Source organism: Coffea eugenioides, chromosome 2, assembly GCF_003713205.1.
Source record: "Coffea eugenioides isolate CCC68of chromosome 2, Ceug_1.0, whole genome shotgun sequence".
NCBI lineage: Eukaryota > Viridiplantae > Streptophyta > Magnoliopsida > Gentianales > Rubiaceae > Coffea > Coffea eugenioides.
The window spans coordinates 76,390,212-76,408,708 of NC_040036.1; the positions used below are offsets into that span (position 1 = coordinate 76,390,212).

Consider the following 18,497-nt stretch of genomic DNA (forward strand, 5'->3'; position numbering starts at 1 on the left):
TGAGCTTTTTACCTAGTTTAGATGCAAATTATTCAATGCTTATTCAGAAATATTCCGATGAAACTAGAAATGATTTCCTGTAACAATTAAATAGCTCCCACGATAATTACTCAATGAACCAAAACTACATTGCCTAGAAGAAGAAAGATACTAGTCTATCGATTCATTTTTCCACCAAAATAAGAGAGGTAAGAGAGGGTGTATCCAATTTATTTCTGCCCTTCTGATTCATAATTTTCTGAGAAAACGCACTTTTGGAATATAACCCAATTATCCTCTCAATTAAAGGGAGGTTTTTTATTTTTTTGGGGGCGGGGGGGGGGGGGTGTGGGCGCCGGTTCTTGAAATATAGTATTAACTTTATTTTGTCTGTATTCTAAGGTTCGAGTAATATATTCTCTCTACTCAAAAGAAGACAGAACTACATTATTGAGATTGTCGGCTGTGCTTATACGTGTAAATTAATTAGTCTACACATGATTAGTGACAGAGAAGAAAATTTTCCTCATTGCCAAAAAAAATAATCCTTCCCAATTAAAAAAATTCCATAATCAATCATGGATTGCAGAGTTGTTTCTTATTAATCTATAATCCCTTTGATTCTTTCTAAGCAGATAAAATGATTTAGGGAGTTGGTAGACTTAAGAGCATTTTTCAAGAACACAAGATACCTTCTCCACCTCTATATTTAAGGGTATAAACTAAGTAGTCGTTCTGGTTTCTTTTTTTATTTTGAAACAAAAAAATTACACTTTTCCGGCCGTTATAGTCATGGGAGACATATAGGGGCAGCGAAAGGCACTTGCTCTTCAAGATTTTGAAACTTTTACATCTTTGGTCAGAAAAAGAAGATATTCGCATGCACTCCTAAGAAAAATGTTGTGGTCATCCTCTAAAAAGATTTTCGAAATGTATTCCAAGCATCTGTTTTTTTTCATATCCCAATTCTTACTTCGCGAGGGCAATATTTGTGTTTCACTAAAATTACTGACTCTAGATAATCAAGAGAAGGGAAAATTGGTGTAAATTTCAAAAGCCAACTGGCGTAGAAATTGTTAAAGAAAAGGAAACAGAAGTATCAATTGTTTTTCTTTGTGGATTGTCAAACATGAAAGACAAGAGAATATCTTCTGTGGAAGGCATTTGAGATCATTAACGTGTTGCAGATTACCATAATAGAAAGCTTTAACTAATCTTGGGGTTTTCTTATCTCCATGAACATACAACCCTTTCAATGCTTTGTGACTTCTTTTGTCAGTCAGAATCTTGGCAAAAATTTGGTTGAAAAGAGTGGTTACTTGAAAGATGAAACAAACTCAAAAGGGTTCTCATTGTATACTATAAAAAGTCAGATGTGTCAATATGACAGCTTGTTTCAAATATGTGAACTTGTACCATCAAATACTTTTAATTACTGATTAGGCATCTGTTTAGTCAATTAATTACACAAGTTTATATCATGAATTCATTCTTTTCCACCCAATAATTATCTGTCTATACCCCACAAGTGCTGTCAAAGTCATTAATTTTGCAAACCAAAGTGATGAGACATATGCAAGTCACATATATTGGAGCTCCATTTCACGTTTGTAGAAAATTAAGCCAAAATGAATTTTTTTAAATCAATATACTGTAATCTTAAAATTTGCTTCTGAAAGCCTGAATGTGACCTCCTTTTTAAGGCTCCTCCCTTTCAATTTGATTCCCGACCAGGCTACCATTTCGTTTTCTAGGCCTCTTTTTTTTTTTCATCATCCAAAACAAACAACTCTCTCCAACCCCTTCCCCCCTTCTCCCTCCAGCAATATTACTGCTAAAGTTACACTAAATATGGGAAGGCATTCTTGTTGCTATAAGCAGAAGCTAAGGAAAGGCCTGTGGTCTCCTGAAGAAGATGAAAAACTCATAAAACACATAACCAAATACGGCCATGGCTGTTGGAGCTCAGTTCCTAAACTTGCAGGTATGGGCGGTCGTCTCCCACCGGATTTCATTTGTACAAATGCAAAAGAGAAATGCACTGTTTGCTGATTTTTTTTAAAAAAATCTCTTTTTGGGGATAACTTTGCAGGACTTCAAAGATGTGGGAAGAGCTGCAGGTTAAGGTGGATCAACTACTTGAGGCCTGATTTGAAAAGAGGGACATTTTCTTTAGAGGAGGAGAATTTGATAATTGAATTGCATGCAGTTCTTGGCAACAGGTAATTTTATTTGTCTTCTGCATTATTACCATGCATTGGTCTGAGGACTATATTCCCACTTTATTATATTCAATGGCCTTTTTTGTGCTTTGTTCAGATGGTCCCAGATAGCGGCGAAGTTACCTGGAAGAACTGATAATGAAATCAAGAATCTTTGGAATTCTTCAATCAAGAAAAAGCTTAGGCAAAGAGGTATTGACCCCAACACTCACCAGCCGATCCCTGAGGCTGAAAATGAAGAGAAAGGATCAGCAACAAGCAAAAATAATGAGAAAACATCCGAAGGATCAAATGATCAACTGAATTATGGTGAAGCTGCTGCTGAGAGTTCTGAACAGAAAATGGCCGTAGAAAAGCCAAAGCCATCTTCAGCTGTGACTGTGGACCGCTATCCGTTAATAGAAAGCAACTGTAATAATATGACAACAACACCCCCACCGACCCATGAGTTCTTCTTGAATAGGTTTCTTACAAGTCATGAAAGCTCCAACTCCAGTTCCAAGCCTCCTGACTTGCAGGACTATTTCTCTTTTCAACAGTTGAATTACGGATCATCGACGAACATTGGGCTTTCCATGAATCCAAATGCTCCTTCCTTCTTCAATTTAACAACCTCCAGGTCTGCTGAAATGGTTTCTGATCAGTTCAATTCTGCCATGTCAAATTCGATTATGAGCGCGCCTTCGGCACGTATGAAGCCATCCATTAGCCTTCCATCAGAAAATAATTCACTGGGGAATTTTAATGTGAACAAATTCCCGAGCTGGGATGCTTGCGCAATCAGTGCTAACAATGGTAGCACCAGCAATGCAAGCAGCAGTAGTATTGAATTGCAAAGCAACTGTTCATTCTTCGACAACAATGGCTTTTCCTGGGGAGCGGCTGATTGTGGAAAAGCTGAGAAAGATATAGTCCATATCCACTCATCGGTAGGCGACACGGAAGATATTAAGTGGACTGAATATCTTCAGGCCCCATTTTTACTCAGTAATAGTGCTGCTGCAACAATTCAAAATCAAACGGCGCAAGATATTTACAGTGCCGAGACAAAATCAGGGATAAGTTTTACAGCGCCCGAAGGATCAGTGAGTACTACGACAAGTTGGCTTCAGAACCACCACCATCAGCAGCAACCGACAATTCAGGCTGTTGCTGAACTATATAATAAGCATTTCCAAAGACTTCCTGCTGCTTTTGGTCAATTTTCTTAGCTTCCCAATTCAATTTTGGAGGAGCTACTAATTAAAACAGGTGTGCGCTATAGAGTCCAGTCCTCTCTATTCTTATTCTGTAAATAGGTCTATACAATCATAGGAAAAGCAAATTTATGCCTGTTCATCTTCATCTTCTGTGTATGAGTTCTTGATTCTAGAACAAGTCTTCTTCTCTTTTTTTTTTTTTGTTAATTATTTTTAATTACCCTCTTATTCCGTGCTTTATTATTTTAATTTGGAATTACAGGTTGTAATTTTGTCTGTCAAACAATAATTATTCTGTCTGTTAAAACAACAATCAATGGCTTTCCTATTTCTTTTCAGTTTTAACCGTTGTAACCACTTCTTGTTAATTCTCCTATTCGACCTTAAAAGAAAAAAAAAATTATTCTTTCCAAGATAGTGACTATCTCTGATGACATGCTTACCTAAATCCTTTTGGGTTTTCTGAGAAGTTGTTCCTTCATGGCTTTTTTGACATTAGTAACTAGTAGTACTATTTATCTAGTACGGCTACATAGATAGATATCTCTTTCAGTATTGGCCCTTTATGATAAGGTACTATGGCTGAAAGAAAGAAGGGGCATAAATGCTTTTCTCTAACGCAAGATTCAAGGTACCCCTCATTTTTTTCCATTAATTGGTTGTCTATGAGGCTACGGTTGTCTCCTGCAGATGGGGATGGTTTCCACTTTTTTACAGTCTTTAAGTCACTTCTCCTCCCTATGTGGGCTGGATGGGTTGTTTTGAAGGCAAGAAATTATATTGTCTGCCTCTGATTTTCCACCTAAAACAGCCTACTTGGAAGAAGAAATGTGAATTTGATAGGTTGGGATGCAAGAAAAGATGGCACTTTCCTATAGAAAGCTGGAAAGAGAAACCCCACAGCGTAAAGAGCTGTCAAACTACTGTTAGTCAATATATACATATAAAAGGAAAACGACTTTCAACCTTATAAAAGCCATAAGTTCCACGTCCAATTATACTTTTCATAGGGTACTAAATGTGACTCGAGAATCGGTCATCAGCTTTTCAAGAATTTCCAATTCAATATATATATATATATATATTTATATATCCAATCCAATGCAAGGAGCTGACAAATTCATATCGTAAATTATTTGCAAACCACAATTTTGAAGAGGTGTGAACTGGACTCTGATGAGGTACTTGTGGAAGTGTGGTGTGGGGAGACACTTCAAGTATTCAAGGACTATTTTAGAAGGTAATGTATTATTGGTTGCGTAGGAGCTCAAAAGAGGCCATAACCGGAATGCAATTCTATTAATACGGATACTGATTGACATGTCCTATAGGGGTCTAAACCTTTACTACTTCTGGGAGGTACACATGAAGAGGGGACCCTTGATGACACAACTTGATGCTGATATTTCAGGAAGATAAGGGAGTGGAAAGGAAAAATTCCATCTTTTCTTGGAAGCAAAGAACGTGACAGAATCGAAAAATGGGCAAAAGAGAAGGAGAGGGCGCTGCCAGCCTAACGAGGGTTACATTTCTATCAAGGAGAGAGTGCTCACATTTCCTAGTTCTCATTGAACAGAAGCTCCCAACTTTTGGCTATTGTGGTTTATTACCCTTTTCCCACTAAAGCTCAAGCGATCTTATCTCCGTCTCCCTCATACTGGTTGGTTAGAATTATTGGTTTACACCGAGATGTGTACATAGTGTGGACTGTGGAGTCCATCTTTCATTTTCACCATTCCTGAAAGCAAATCAATTCGAACTCCCGTTTTCTGAAGTGGACTGCAGCATGCATTGCAGGGGACCATCCTACATTCCCATCCCAGGCCCCTTTTCCTCTTTAGAAAGTTACAACTCCTGCTGTGCTACTCTTACTTGAGGAAAAGCACACGGATAAGCCGCCTGAATCCTCCCTCAAGAGGCGAGCACGGCCATTAATTTAGTCGAAAATCTTTCTATTCTAACTTTCATGAGCAGGGTAATTAATTAAATTAGTCAAAGGTGACGGTGAAGTTTTTTATTCTAACTTTTAAAACTTTCAATAATTTGTGACCAAGATCAGCTACATCATATCGTCTGATAAATTTTTCTCAACAAATTTTATTTTGATGCTGCATTTATACACATAACAGAACCCTGATTGAAGCTTCGGCGTGGCGTCCACCCACACTTCATCAATGCAATTATTTCTAATGAATTGGAGGCCTGAATCCATAAGGCCCCTGATCCAAAAGTACATGACTAGCAGACAATTTAATCTTGGAACATCTACCGGGGGAACTACCAAATAATTCAGAGAAAATTTCAGCCATGGAAGCCCAGGATTTGAAGAATCAGGAAAGCCCCATCGAAAATCATGAATGAAACCACACATGAAACTATGTATGTATGGTGGGGTAATGAGCCACAGTCACCTTCGTGTGTGCCCACGTGCACACACAAATAGGTAGCCCCCTCCTGTGTTAATTCAATATATATGTCTCATTGGCGGTATCTTCTTCTTTCTTGCAACCATACGGAGCTATGTAATTGTATATACTTGTTGCAGCTATGAATGCATGTGAACCAAATTATTGAGCCCTTCTATTTTGGACCCACAGTTCTTTTAAGACAGAAGGAAACAAAAAAAATTTTATAAAATTGAAATGGGATTCTTGAAGAGGGATCATGAGATGAGATGGCAACAAAGTGAATGCAAGTTCTGTTTTGAAAACTCAGGATTGAACTTTTCAAATGCAATATTTTTCTTCAGATAAAGTTAAATAAAACACAAAAGGAATCATATGATTGATAAGCTGTGGATGAGTAAAGAACGTAAGGCATGAAGGGGAAAAAAAATGAAAATGATAGTGACAATAATGGTGGAGACCGTCGCAATGATGATGGAGGTGATTAAATTCTTGCATATTTTATCATTTTGATATTCCATTCTGGATGACAAACAAACTAACATGCGAAGCATATACAGCCAGTCTGCTGAGGAGAAGAATTCTTAATTACATAAAGATGCAGCAATTGCTAGCCATTGAAGTCATCAAGAAAAAGAGGTGCTCATTTTCACAATGTAAAAATTTCATGGTGCCCGGACCAACTTATAACAAAGAATGAATGTGTCAAATTAGTGATAAATCAATGAAATGTCTGCTTAAGATTTTTTCTTTTCTTTTTTTTTTTTTTTGGGTGAAGAAGTTGATCGTTGTCTCGACAATTATGGACAACTGAAATTAAATTGCACGTTATCTGTAAATGTCTCATTTTGCATTTGGCAAAGAAAAGACGTCTTGGGATAAGGGTAGGTCATACATAGAGAAAAGTCATGTACGGACACTAGGCATCAAAATTGTGAACAGGAATGTTGGATGGATCGACCTTAAAGGTTGACTCTGGTAATAGTAATTTGTTCTGTGCCACCTAAAAAATTAATTATCTATTACTATTAGAATTCTTCCATTGTTGGGTTGAAGATTCAAATCCTGGTCTCGTAATTGAGAACGATCTCTGTACTACTCAATCCATTCTTATTTGATACAAGATTAATTAGTTGAGTTATTTTTTGCATATAATTGAGGATGTACTAGTATTTTATGACTAGAGAGGGCTCTTAGAATTCTCTCAAGAATGTCAGATTCAGGATTCGAATCTTGATCCAACAGTTGTCGTGAAAAAGATGTCAACATGGTTGGAAGGTCAAAAAAAGAAGTACAAAATTAATTAGTCAAGTAATCCGGGATCTGAGGGAAACAGGAATTATAGCTCGCCCTACTCTATCCTGTGCCATCACGTCTTGAATCTTTTTACTTTTCATTCCACTTTTTTAACTCCAACTATTCAAGAAACTGGAAGAATTTATATGCAATGACGTCTTGATGTAATTGACTAAATGCGGCGAATTTGAGGCTGCCGGCGTTAATATTTAGGCCCTGCACAATAATGCCTCGTTGGCGTACATATCTTAGTCCTAGAAACATTTCGGTAATGGGAAACTATTGCAGTGAAAAGGTTTCTTTCTGTCCTAAGCTGTGGGACTTTCCTTAGTTTCTCCAAATAAAAAGCCATAAACTGGACCCCTGCATGCTATTTGCTCTAATGGCTGCTACAACCCAAGAGGTTTATTACAAATTTTGCTGCCAAAAAAAAAAAAGGCTGTAATTTGCGTAGGAACAAAATCCTGTCTGATTCCATATTGATTTGCTCATGTAAACCGAAGATTGCGACAATCTTCTCTTCCATTTTTTCAACTACGTTTTTCCAGGGTTTACCTGCACAAGTTGTAATATGAAATTAGACATTATACAGTAGCAATGACATTAAAAACTACAGAGTTGTACCATTATTAGCAAAAAATAATGGAGTGAATGAATACTTCATCTCACAATTTCTAATCAGAATCAAGATAACAGACATGACTTAGGAGACCCTACCTTTCTTGTGCATTATTCCTTCCAATTAATGAATTTTAGATGCCAAAAACCATCAATCAAACATGGAATCCCGCTCTTCTGTAGTTTGCTTGTATCTCCTTTCCTCCTAGTACTAATTTCTTTAAAAAAAAAATGCTTGTAGAAAATTCATTTAATCAATTCTGATTTACGAAAGTCCAAATCGTGCAGTCTTCTGCAACCACTCAACTTGGCTTGCTGGCTTTACTTATCCTCCTCCGTCAGATAATACTGCTATTAAGTCGGGTCTTCTTCCTCCCAATTCATAATAAACCACATACAAGATTGAAGCAGCAAGTTTCTTTTTAAATATAGAGAAGGGCATTCTAGAATGGGACCTAAAAAAATGAGTACCCCACTGTCTGATATTGCCTCGAAACCACAGTACGGCTACCAATCTAAAATAGTGTATTATCTTATTTCTGCAATTGTTTAAGTGTTGATAATGCAAGTGAGTCAGTGTATGTAAATAAGGTGCAATCCAAACACACTAGGTGTTTTCAGGGTTAAAAAAAAAAAAAATGGTGTTTCCAATACTGTAAAATTGTATTGAAAAGTTTTCAGTACTAAGAAATACAAAATCACTACTATTCCTTAAAGGGTAAAATTTATAATCCCTAATGATGAATTGCTCTTGTGGAGTATTCATTGATTCTTTTGGCGTTACTGCTAATTGGGCATTAGAGTATTGATTGTCTTGAGTAATTTAAAAGAGTCAAAGGTAGAGAATCAACTGATAAATAGTTCTAGAAACCTCCTTTTAAGAGCTTTATTAACAATTTAAGAGCTACTTTGGCCGATGATATTAACAATTTAAGAGCTTTATTTCTGAAATGCTCCTTTTGTTTAGATAGGAGATTAGACTCCAGAGGTGAACTGATTAGTGGTTATGCCTTAGGCATATTTCAGGATGAGGAATGGATCAATCCTCAGTGTGTCTAACACTTGTGTATAGTTGTTTCTTGAGCCTTTGCTCATATAAGTGTGTATCCTTTTGTCTATCAATACAAAAATTACCGTTGCTGAAAAAAAAAAAAAATAGTTCTAGAAACCTCAACGTTAAACTTGAGGCAGAACCTCTGCCAAACTGTCATTTGCTATTTGATCATGGGTGTCAGATATTAGTACATAGTATTTTTTAGGGACTTTTTCTGTCTCAAAAGGATAAACTCGTTGACAATTAGTAATTCTAGAAAAAAAAAATTGGATTTGACATCATGTCATGGCATATTAAGATTTTATCAAACATAGAATTTTGATTGGATTCCAGCTTCAAAACATGCATTTGTAATCCCAATTCAAAATCGACAAGAGACTACAGTTCGTTGCATCAAAACTGTCAGCAGGCACAGTTACTGCATAATGGTGATGCCCTGTTGAATCCCCCTCTTGTGTTCTTCATTACCATCCTAAAGTAAGCCTGTTTAAGCAAAATAAGAGCTACTCACAGTAAACTGCTGATTGATATGGAGATTAAAGGAAGGATGCCAGACCAAGAAAGTGGCGAAGCCGGAACCTATTGGATCCTCATGAAAAGTGAAAATCCAGGGAAAACTAATGCAGAAATGAACCCCCAAATATTACTTGCATTTAGCCAATTCATGTGAAACAAGTAAATCTTGTCTCTCATTTCATTTCCTGTGCGAGTAAGTGTGAAGTACATCCACCCTTGTAACTTACTCACCTATTGGTATCTTTATTGTCTACATGGCCATACACAAATCTAAGGCTGTAACTAATAAATGGGAGGTGAAATTTCTCACCAAGATGATTATATCAATTGAACTAATTTGATAATCTCAATAAGCGAGCATCTGGCCTATTTGAAAACCAGGTTGTGACATGTTTTATCACATGGATATGCACAGTCGATAGCCTTGATGCCTGTCCGATCAAAATACCAATCTCCAACAGCAAGTGCAATGCCCTGCATGATTTAGAGCATCAGTTGAACAAGACCCTTTTAAAATTTTTACTAAACAAGAACGGTAATGCCCACAACAGATCTCAGTCAGAGGAAAAGTGAAAAGGTAAAAGATACTGCAGACGTACGTGGATATGAAAATCATGGAGCATGTAATGTATGCAAAGTAATTAGCTAAGCAAGACAGAGAAGTCTATGAGCCCAATCTCCTACTTCCCATGAACCAGCAATAAAATCATCAATATGACTCCTGATTTAACCGAGGAAACTCGTCACCCCATGTTCATAGATACTGTAGCGTATTCAAAATTGCTGCCCTAGTGTTACATTTGGATAATAAGTTTCATCTCATGGTTCCTGATTTTCAGATTCAACTGTAAGTATCACAATCGGATTAGAATTAATCTTCTGGAGAGTCATCACTATGAAATTAAGCCATTCTTGCAAATATTTTCATTGGACTACACAAATGTGATTCAATTTCACCAAGTTATCATTCGCATGTTCATCTTTTCTCTCTGCTATACTTAACCTTAAAGTCGGTTAATACAGACATTGAGTATGACACGTGCTATTGTTATCTTATCCAAGTCATTCCAAAATGCGACTTCGGTCTAATGCAAGCATTTTCATCGCAGCAAATGAGTCAAAAAAGTGGATGCCATAATGAGACCTAAAAAGTTAGTAGCCAATAGCATACCTTGTTGCTGATAGCAGGAGAGTCATCTGCAAACCATGTATCCTGCCTCTCTGATTGGCAGTGAGCAAAGCAGGAATTTATGAACAACCCATTTTGTCCGGACATTGCAAAGCTTCTCACGGAATTTAGCATACGAATCCTAAAAGCTGCTAACAAAGAACATTGAATTAGTATTCAACCCTGCATCTCCAAAGCATCTAAAGCAGCTTCGGTAACTCAGTTGACAGAGGTTACCTTGCAGGAATCGGATCTGTGAAGCAGAACATTTTGCATGGTTCAGTTTACAGTCATGCCAAGTTCCATGAGGATCAGCTGCAGGAGGAGCTAAGCTAGCCTGGACCTGAATAAAAAAAAAATGAGAATGCCAAATAATTAATTTCTCATTCCCATCATTCAGAAAAATCTGCACCTAGCACAAGAAATACTCATGACAGAGGTTACATTACCTGCCATGAATCATAGGCAGCATTAAGAATAAAAAGAGGAGTTTTTACGTTGTCAATCAGGTTCTGAGGGAAGAAGCACTGAAAAAGAAAATGAAAATCAACTGTGAACTTGGAAACATGAAAATTCTCTAGTATAACAGCATTGCCACAATTGTGGCAGTAAAGATGAAAAAGACTTACTGAAGTTGGATCCCGATATCTAGTACACGTACTTGGCAGGTTCTTGGCAACACCCTGGCAATAAACGGAAGACCATTAGCTGAGTCAGTTTAACAATGAAACCAAGAACATAACTTCAGTGTGTGATCTAAACAGGACTTGTTCCTGATGTTTTATGTTTGTTGGAGTTATTTTCACAGAAACTTGCCACAAAGATGCAGAGTCTGAAAAGTCGACAGCCTTCTTTTTTTCATCACTCAACTTATGCATGCAAAATTTTTTGACTCAGCTTAATGTGTTTTACAACCAATTTGAATTTAACTTTTGACTTGTGCAAAATAAGATACATATAAGTCCCTCCAAACAAACAGTAATGTTCCACGTTTCTACCAACCATCCTCTTCGAAAGCTTTAACCAAAATTATCTCCTCAAGGATGGTAGAAACAGATATGTAGCCCTAACAACTTCTATTAAACATTACAACAGGTATTGCAAACAAGAAACTGTGAAAATGTTCAATATTCTACCAGAAGCATAAGAAGAATGAAACTTTCTTAAGATGCTAGTCTTAAAGGAAATGATCAAGAAATGTTTCATTTCAAAAATACCTGCAAGTTAACCACGCCAGCAAAGAAGTTCCTCATGCTGTGCCCACCAGATACATCAATCCTACAAAAACACAATATCCAATAAAGAATTTAAGAAAACCTAATAGCTGCAGAGATGAGAAAATGGAACTTCGACACAAGAAAAGAGTGAATCAAGAAATTTGACATTACGAATCCATAAACAATCCAGCATCGCTCAGGCACTTCACTTTAGTACTTGATGGAAACAACTCACGGAATTCATCACAGTGCAATATAGAAGCTAGACCACCAGCAGAGCATCCTGAAAGAAGGGCCTGAAACATAACTAAGAATTAGAAAATATAGAAGACCATAGGATATCAGAAAGGAATGTGCAATAAGATAACATTCCAAACCAATACCCTGTCAGCAGAGTGCATTCCCTTTGACATCAAATCTTCCATTGCAGCATGCCAAATTCGTTGCCCTCTAAACTGCAGCTGTGCAACCTGAATGAAGATAAGATTGTTACTTGTATAAATTACGAACTTCCACCCACTTGTCACAAAAACTGAAGAATGATTACACGATTCCTGTCACAAGAAGAATGTTTAAACCATGTAGCATGAAAAGCCCCAAAAGGGGTGTAAACTTCATTTGGCTTAAAATCAACTATGCAAGCAATTCTCCAAGTCAAACACACAAGGTGCCTTCAATAGCAGTGGTTAACGAACTCCTCTCTCTGGTTAGTCAGCAAGCTCATAGTAATGAAATACAGGGTGAACATTGCTTGTAAAGGAAGTCCAAGGCAAACATTTTAGGTACTTTAGGCATTAGAAAATGATTAGCAGAAAGCAAGTCTTAGTGGGAATACCAAGTACGTCTGTGCAATTTCAAAACTTAGTTTTTTGTTCTAGTTCATTGGTTTACTTGAGTAGTCCGCACATGTAGCAATATCGAAGAAAAAAAAATTGAAGACAAACATGCGATCACCCACCTTATCTTCACCTTCCCCTGCGAAAGAAGCTCCATCGCAATAACGAACCTTTATTCTGTTCCAATTAAAAAAGTCTGCAAATGAACCAATTAGTAAGAACCAAGCAACAACATTTAATCCATGGAATGTAAAGCAAGGGCAAAGAAACATAGTAGAGAATACAAAGCAGTAAGTATATCTCGTGCAAAATTTTGGATGAAAACCTGGATTTTCTTCTGGTTTATTGCTGAGTATTCCTGTAAAAGGTATCTGCTTTTCCATATGTGTTGAAGATCCACGTCTTGTTGTTTTCCTGTAAACACATGATCTAATGGAGTTGCACCATCCTCCACCCTGCCACAAAATCTTGAAAATTCAGAATGTGGTCTAACAACAGTGTCAACATGCCGGGAGTATTGCAGCATACAAGCAACTAAGCATCCAAGATCCCAGATAACATCTAAAGAATAATAACAAAGAATTTGCTCCTCTTGTATTTTTGAGTGAAAGAAGAGTGTACATTTATACACCCCTAGCTTGCTGCAGAACACTAAATAATTGTAACTGAAAATGGGTATCACAATATTTTGGATAATTCCTGTAACTGGGAAGAAGATGGAGAGAGTAAAACAGTTGGAAAAAACACAATTGAAGCATTAGTCTAGTTTAGAAAACAGAAGATGCCGCACAACCTGATGGAGTCTATTTTAGGCTGATAATTATTTGTCATTGAGACAAACAAAATCAACAGAAATAAACATTTATAGACCTGAAATTTTAACATTTTTAGGAATCCATTACTGTATCTAAATAATAAGATGTCTGACGAACCTCCAATTGAATAAGCCAACTGTTTGCCCCTGATCCAAATCCGCGATGAATGTGATAACCGGGTAGCGTTCCATCCAAGCACACTGCAAGAGTGAAATACAAGAAAATTCTTCCCAGTCACATCGCTACTGCTACAAATTACCTCTTCTCAAGAAGTGCCTCAACACATTCTCCAAAACTGAACCTCAGTTTCAGTAATAAATTTACAATATATTTCCAATGGTAAAGAGTTTTAATCTTCAAATTTGTGTTTGGATTGCTGAATCAATAATATTTCGTTTGTATCATAAACACATTTTTTAATCCACCTTGTTATATTCTCAATTACTTTTTTATCTCACATATATCACATCACAAAAAGTACTACAGTAATTATTTCAAATAATATTCTGGCCAAACACACATAATCGCCCACTGTTTATGAAAACAGCCCAAAATCAAATTTCAAGAAATTACGAAACGTGTTCAAAATGAATACGTATAGTCCAACAACAGAAAAATTGATGTGAATAATGACATCTATCTGCTCACCAGTCACCAGCCACCAGTCACCATCATCTCATCTACTACCCGAGACTCGTATCTTGAAATGCGTCATGGTAATAGTAATAAATAAACAAGAAGACAAAAACCTCTTCATCATGTCACTTTACTAACTTTCGAGCCAAAACAAGTGGAAAATCATGATCAACAAAGGAAAAACAGATTTTGAGACCAATAATAACAAAAATAACAAATGAAAACAGATTTTGAGACCAATAATCTGGAAAGAAAGAATCACATTACAATAACCTGACTTAAGATGGATAATCTAGCAGATAATAGCAAAGTCGGAGATCTAGAAAACATATCTACTTACCCAAAAAGAAAAATCCTAACTGGGAAAAGAATAATAAGAATGCATTATTGCATTAATCAATTTCAGCTTATAGCATATATGCTTGAGGAAAAAAACCAACAATCAATCCATCACAAGTATGAATAAGGACATATTTAAATGTAAAAACAGTAAAGTTTCGTGCTTTATACTCAATTAAGACTTCCAAACCAGAGAAGCAAAGATAAAAACATAATCTAAGAAAGGAAAAAAAAACCATAACAAGGAAACTTGTACCAGCCCCTTGAGCAGCAGCTCCTCGAATAAGGGTAAGGCCAACCATGAGAGGCTTAGGAGCAGCATAACCATAGCCAGACTCCAGGAATGATGATAAATTCTCAGTTCTGTTGTAAAACAGCTCATCAAATTCAAAACTTTCTACACCCCACCCGCTAAAACCAAGCCCAACAACAAATATCACCACACCCCACAATCCCATGAGCTGCTGATTCCCCATGGCTCTAACTCTCAAGCTCTAAAACTCTTTCTTTTTTCGTTTTCTGCACTACCCAAATCTTGTAAAATAAATAAATTTAAAGAAATGGTTTTAGCAAACTTGTGTGCTTTTTTTTTTGCTACTTTGCTTTACAATTTGGAGCTCTAAATGTCGAAATTTATGTACCAATCACAATGACAAATGTGTCATGTAATGGGAAAAGATTTTGACAATCTTTTTACAAGGAAAGAATAAGAAGATAGTTTATAGTAAAATTTTCCACCTTCCAGGACAGGGGAGGTGGGGAGAAGGGACGGGAGGACAGAGATTTGGTATGTGCTGTGGGGGCTTTTGGTTGGTGGTGGGGGGGGGGGGGGGGTGTTGAGCAGTGGAGATATGCCTGCAAGGATCTAAGGAAGAATGACTATGTATAGGGGAGTGAGCAGTGGAGATATGTTTTGTGGGGCTAGAAAAAAGTTTTTAACTATTTGTGCATGAGAATAATTTTTTGATGTTCTAGGAGTGTAAGGTGAAGACAAGAATATTTAGGGAAGGTTTTTTAATTTCATCTTTGCCCATTTGAGGTGGCCAAAAATTTCAATTAAATACTTGAAAATTATGATACCTTATAATTTGGCCCCCCAGACAAGAAGACTGAGAGTGAAATTGGACCTAACTTATAAATTTAGTTGTTATTATTATTAAATGTCTATTGGAGAAATATGACTTTATGGAATTTCCTTGTTTGAAGTGAAAAGGAATACCTGTACGTTATTTTATTACCACAGCGTTTAGTAAGAATATCACATGCAATGAAAAAGTGTTAAATGTGCCAATTTAAGTCCGTCTTTAAATTCCGAAATTTCAACGAAATTTCAACCTTAACTGCTAAACCAAAACCTTCTTAACTAAATTAAAGAACTTTTACATATAACAGTCCCAATGAACTATAATGAAACCTTTGAAGAACTCTATTATTTCCTTACTTTGGTTTTTTTTTTTTTTTTGGTTGCTAAATTTATACTCACGGCTTTGACGTGAGGAATAGGAAAGTTTATTACTACAGAACCTCTTTGGGTTGGGAGAAAAATGTAGGACTTCTTATTGTCGTTTGATGGGGCGAAAGAGGCGGTGTAACGTACTAATTTTGTTACACTCGGCCCAACGGGGATCAAATCACAATCGGATTAAACGAGTACACTACATATCCATCTAGATTTAAAGAATCACACCTGTAGTAATTAGTGGCCAACTCCTCTAGGGAGTTGGTTGTGTAACATACTAATTACTTGCCAAAATATTAAAGAAGTCATGGAGCGTCATTTTGTTTCACATTCCGCGGTCAATTAGTGCGTCTTTGAATTGAAAATTTAAGTTAATTTAACGGTTAAAGAAACTATTTCACTTGATACATTTGTTATTCTTATTATACCTATCTATCACTTTAAACTTTCTGTCCCGAAATTATCATTTGTTCCATCTGTCCCGCATATTGATAAATTGATAACTCAAGTAAATTTGTTTGAGTTATAAATGGATCATTACATATGACAGCTGTATAAATACGAAACAGACGAAAGAGGAGAAGACAATTTACGGACAGAGGATTCACAATAATGCCTATCTAGCCTTCCTATTTTCTCACCTCCCCTATTTCCCTTTTGTTTTCTGCCTTCCTCAAAAAATTAAAACTATTTTGACAATATGCAAAGTAAAGTATATTGTAAGAGCAATGTTGGTGCAATATTGCCATACACAAATAGTTACGTTATTGGGTCTAATCGCTAACCATATACAGAGTTTTCTTTTCTTTTCGTTTTTTTTTTTGTGAGAATCGTAATAGAATTTCACAAAAATTAATTCTCTACATTTATGTTAAATTAACTTGTATTTTTGTTATTTCTAGTACATGTTTATTTTGCAATTAGTGCATATTTCTATGATGTAAATAAAATCACGTCGATTTTCAACAATCTCGTGAATAAAATTCGCTTTTTATTCCCCACATGGAAAGTAATCGGTGATTACTTATTCGGCCGTTAAATGACCGCAAAAAAAAAAAAAAAATTGAACCCCCAAACCTCACCGTCTCATTAGTCATTTCCACTTTCTTTCCAACCCACCCTTTTCTAAAAGTGGATGTTACGCGAGTAATTCCTCGCACTTGCATATAATCTCTTGTTTTTTGGTCTCTCGTATTTAAAATTTTAAATGATGCATTTGACCGTTAAATATCTGAAGTAACAAATTGGTTTGAGTACAATTTCGAGAATTTGGTTCAAAATACAATTTCATTTTTTTCCCTTCAAAAATCAAGCCCACTTCGCATGCTGGTCCTTTTTATTTATTTATTTTTTCTTTTGCCCCTCTTTGAAAGACCCGCGTATTGATAAAATCGATAGTTACCAACGAAATACATAAACAAAAGGACATTTTATGTTAATTATGGAAAATTATAGTCAGGTTTGTAAGGAAAATTATTTTCAATCTTAACGCACTCGTCATTCTAGTGGAGAATATGAAGCATGGATGACATCATCGTCTTTCTTTTGCAAGAACCAGAAAAATCAATAACATAATATCAGAGGGAGAGCAAAAAAAAAAAAAAAAAAGGCAGAAATTGAGCGGTGGAAGTGTAAGTGGGATAAAGGGGCACGAAATGCAGCTAGCTAGCCGTCCGATCTGGAAAGGACCTCATGATTATTATCACCACAAATTGCCGTCACACCGCCATTTTGAATTTTGATATTCACGTTATCATGAATTTTTGTGACTGATATGCCACTGGTACATGTTAAGAGTTGGGTCTAAGGGGTATTTCGGAATTATCCACACTAAACCCTCCGTGGGGCACAGTTTCGTCCCAAAGATACCCAATAATGATAGTACGTGATGGTCGAATTTGAAATCTTACTGTAACTATAGACGGTCAGTCCCAGTCGACCTGTTCATGGGGGCCTTCCATTTATAATCAACTTGATAATTTATTTTGGCTCATTTGATAGTAATTTATGGACATAATTTATTTTGGCTCATTTGATAGTAATTTATGGACATCTTACGTACAAGAAATTTAGATTCAAGTTTGAATAAATATTGTATACATTGAGTGTATGCATTTTTTACGATTAAATGCATGAAACATATATAAAATTTTATTATCAATAGTTAGATAAGCGATTTATTTGGAAGGAATGAATAAATTGGATAATTTGGAAGGTGGGAGTATAAACGGAGATCTCAAATTTGAGCGTGTTACGAACTTCCGATTCTCCAAAGTACATTAGTACATAATCAAACATGATATATCCCCACTTTTTGGCTGGATAACCTTTTAATTCCCGCGACCATAAAATGCGATGCGGTGTTGGTTTACATTTTCCACAAATCTTAAAGCCTGTCTGGACTGTTGTTTTTAGAAATTTTTATAGAAAAATGTACTGTAACAATTGGATATATGTAAAATAAAAAAGTGGTACAAAAATATGTTCATCAAAATCGTAATTTTTTTTTTTCAGAAAATGACGACCGAAAATTGCCCGTGCTGGAGGGACGGCGTTCTAGGTCTTAAAAGGCTGAAACAGCATAAGCATGTGTCGTGTTTTTGTGTTTCTCCGTGACTTGCGGTTTCGGTTGTAGTTATTGTTGTCACATGAATTTTTCTTTGTCCTTTAATTGCAAAGCAAACCAAACTTACGGGTGGCTTTAAGACTAAGAATCCGTTTGGATTGTTAATTTTTTG

General features: G+C 36.2%; 2 protein-coding genes across 2 annotated transcripts; one reads left to right on the forward strand and one right to left on the reverse strand.

The window, feature by feature from the left end:
* The first annotated feature begins 1,730 nt into the window (after positions 1–1,730).
* Positions 1,731–3,592, forward strand: LOC113762514 (transcription factor MYB61-like). The gene is made up of 3 exons (XM_027305996.1): positions 1,731–1,963; positions 2,072–2,201; positions 2,299–3,592. Exons 1-3 carry the CDS (start codon positions 1,831–1,833, stop codon positions 3,410–3,412), a joined length of 1,377 nt encoding a protein of 458 aa, XP_027161797.1. The 5' UTR covers positions 1,731–1,830; the 3' UTR covers positions 3,413–3,592.
* Positions 3,593–9,391: 5,799 nt separating this feature from the next.
* LOC113754411 (pectin acetylesterase 12-like) lies at positions 9,392–15,110 on the reverse strand. Its single transcript, XM_027298820.1, has 12 exons — positions 14,557–15,110; positions 13,443–13,525; positions 12,836–12,965; positions 12,633–12,706; positions 12,058–12,144; positions 11,846–11,970; positions 11,675–11,735; positions 11,087–11,140; positions 10,907–10,984; positions 10,695–10,800; positions 10,461–10,606; positions 9,392–9,763 (listed from the first exon to the last, which is right to left on the reverse strand). The coding sequence occupies exons 1-12, from the start codon at positions 14,774–14,776 to the stop codon at positions 9,656–9,658; spliced, it is 1,272 nt and encodes a 423-aa protein (XP_027154621.1). The 5' UTR covers positions 14,777–15,110; the 3' UTR covers positions 9,392–9,655.
* Positions 15,111–18,497: the final 3,387 nt, after the last annotated feature.

Coding starts and splice junctions, on each gene's coding strand:
- LOC113762514 (XM_027305996.1), top strand. CDS start 1,831: ATGGGAAGGCATTCTTGTTGCTATAAGCAGAAGCTAAGGAAAGGCCTG. Junction 1,964..2,071: donor CTCAGTTCCTAAACTTGCAG/GTATGGGCGGTC, acceptor ATAACTTTGCAG/GACTTCAAAGATGTGGGAAG. Junction 2,202..2,298: donor CATGCAGTTCTTGGCAACAG/GTAATTTTATTT, acceptor TGCTTTGTTCAG/ATGGTCCCAGATAGCGGCGA.
- LOC113754411 (XM_027298820.1), bottom strand. CDS start 14,776: ATGGGGAATCAGCAGCTCATGGGATTGTGGGGTGTGGTGATATTTGTT. Junction 10,985..11,086: donor GATATCGGGATCCAACTTCA/GTAAGTCTTTTT, acceptor TTTCTTTTTCAG/TGCTTCTTCCCTCAGAACCT. Junction 10,801..10,906: donor CTGCCTATGATTCATGGCAG/GTAATGTAACCT, acceptor TTTTTTATTCAG/GTCCAGGCTAGCTTAGCTCC.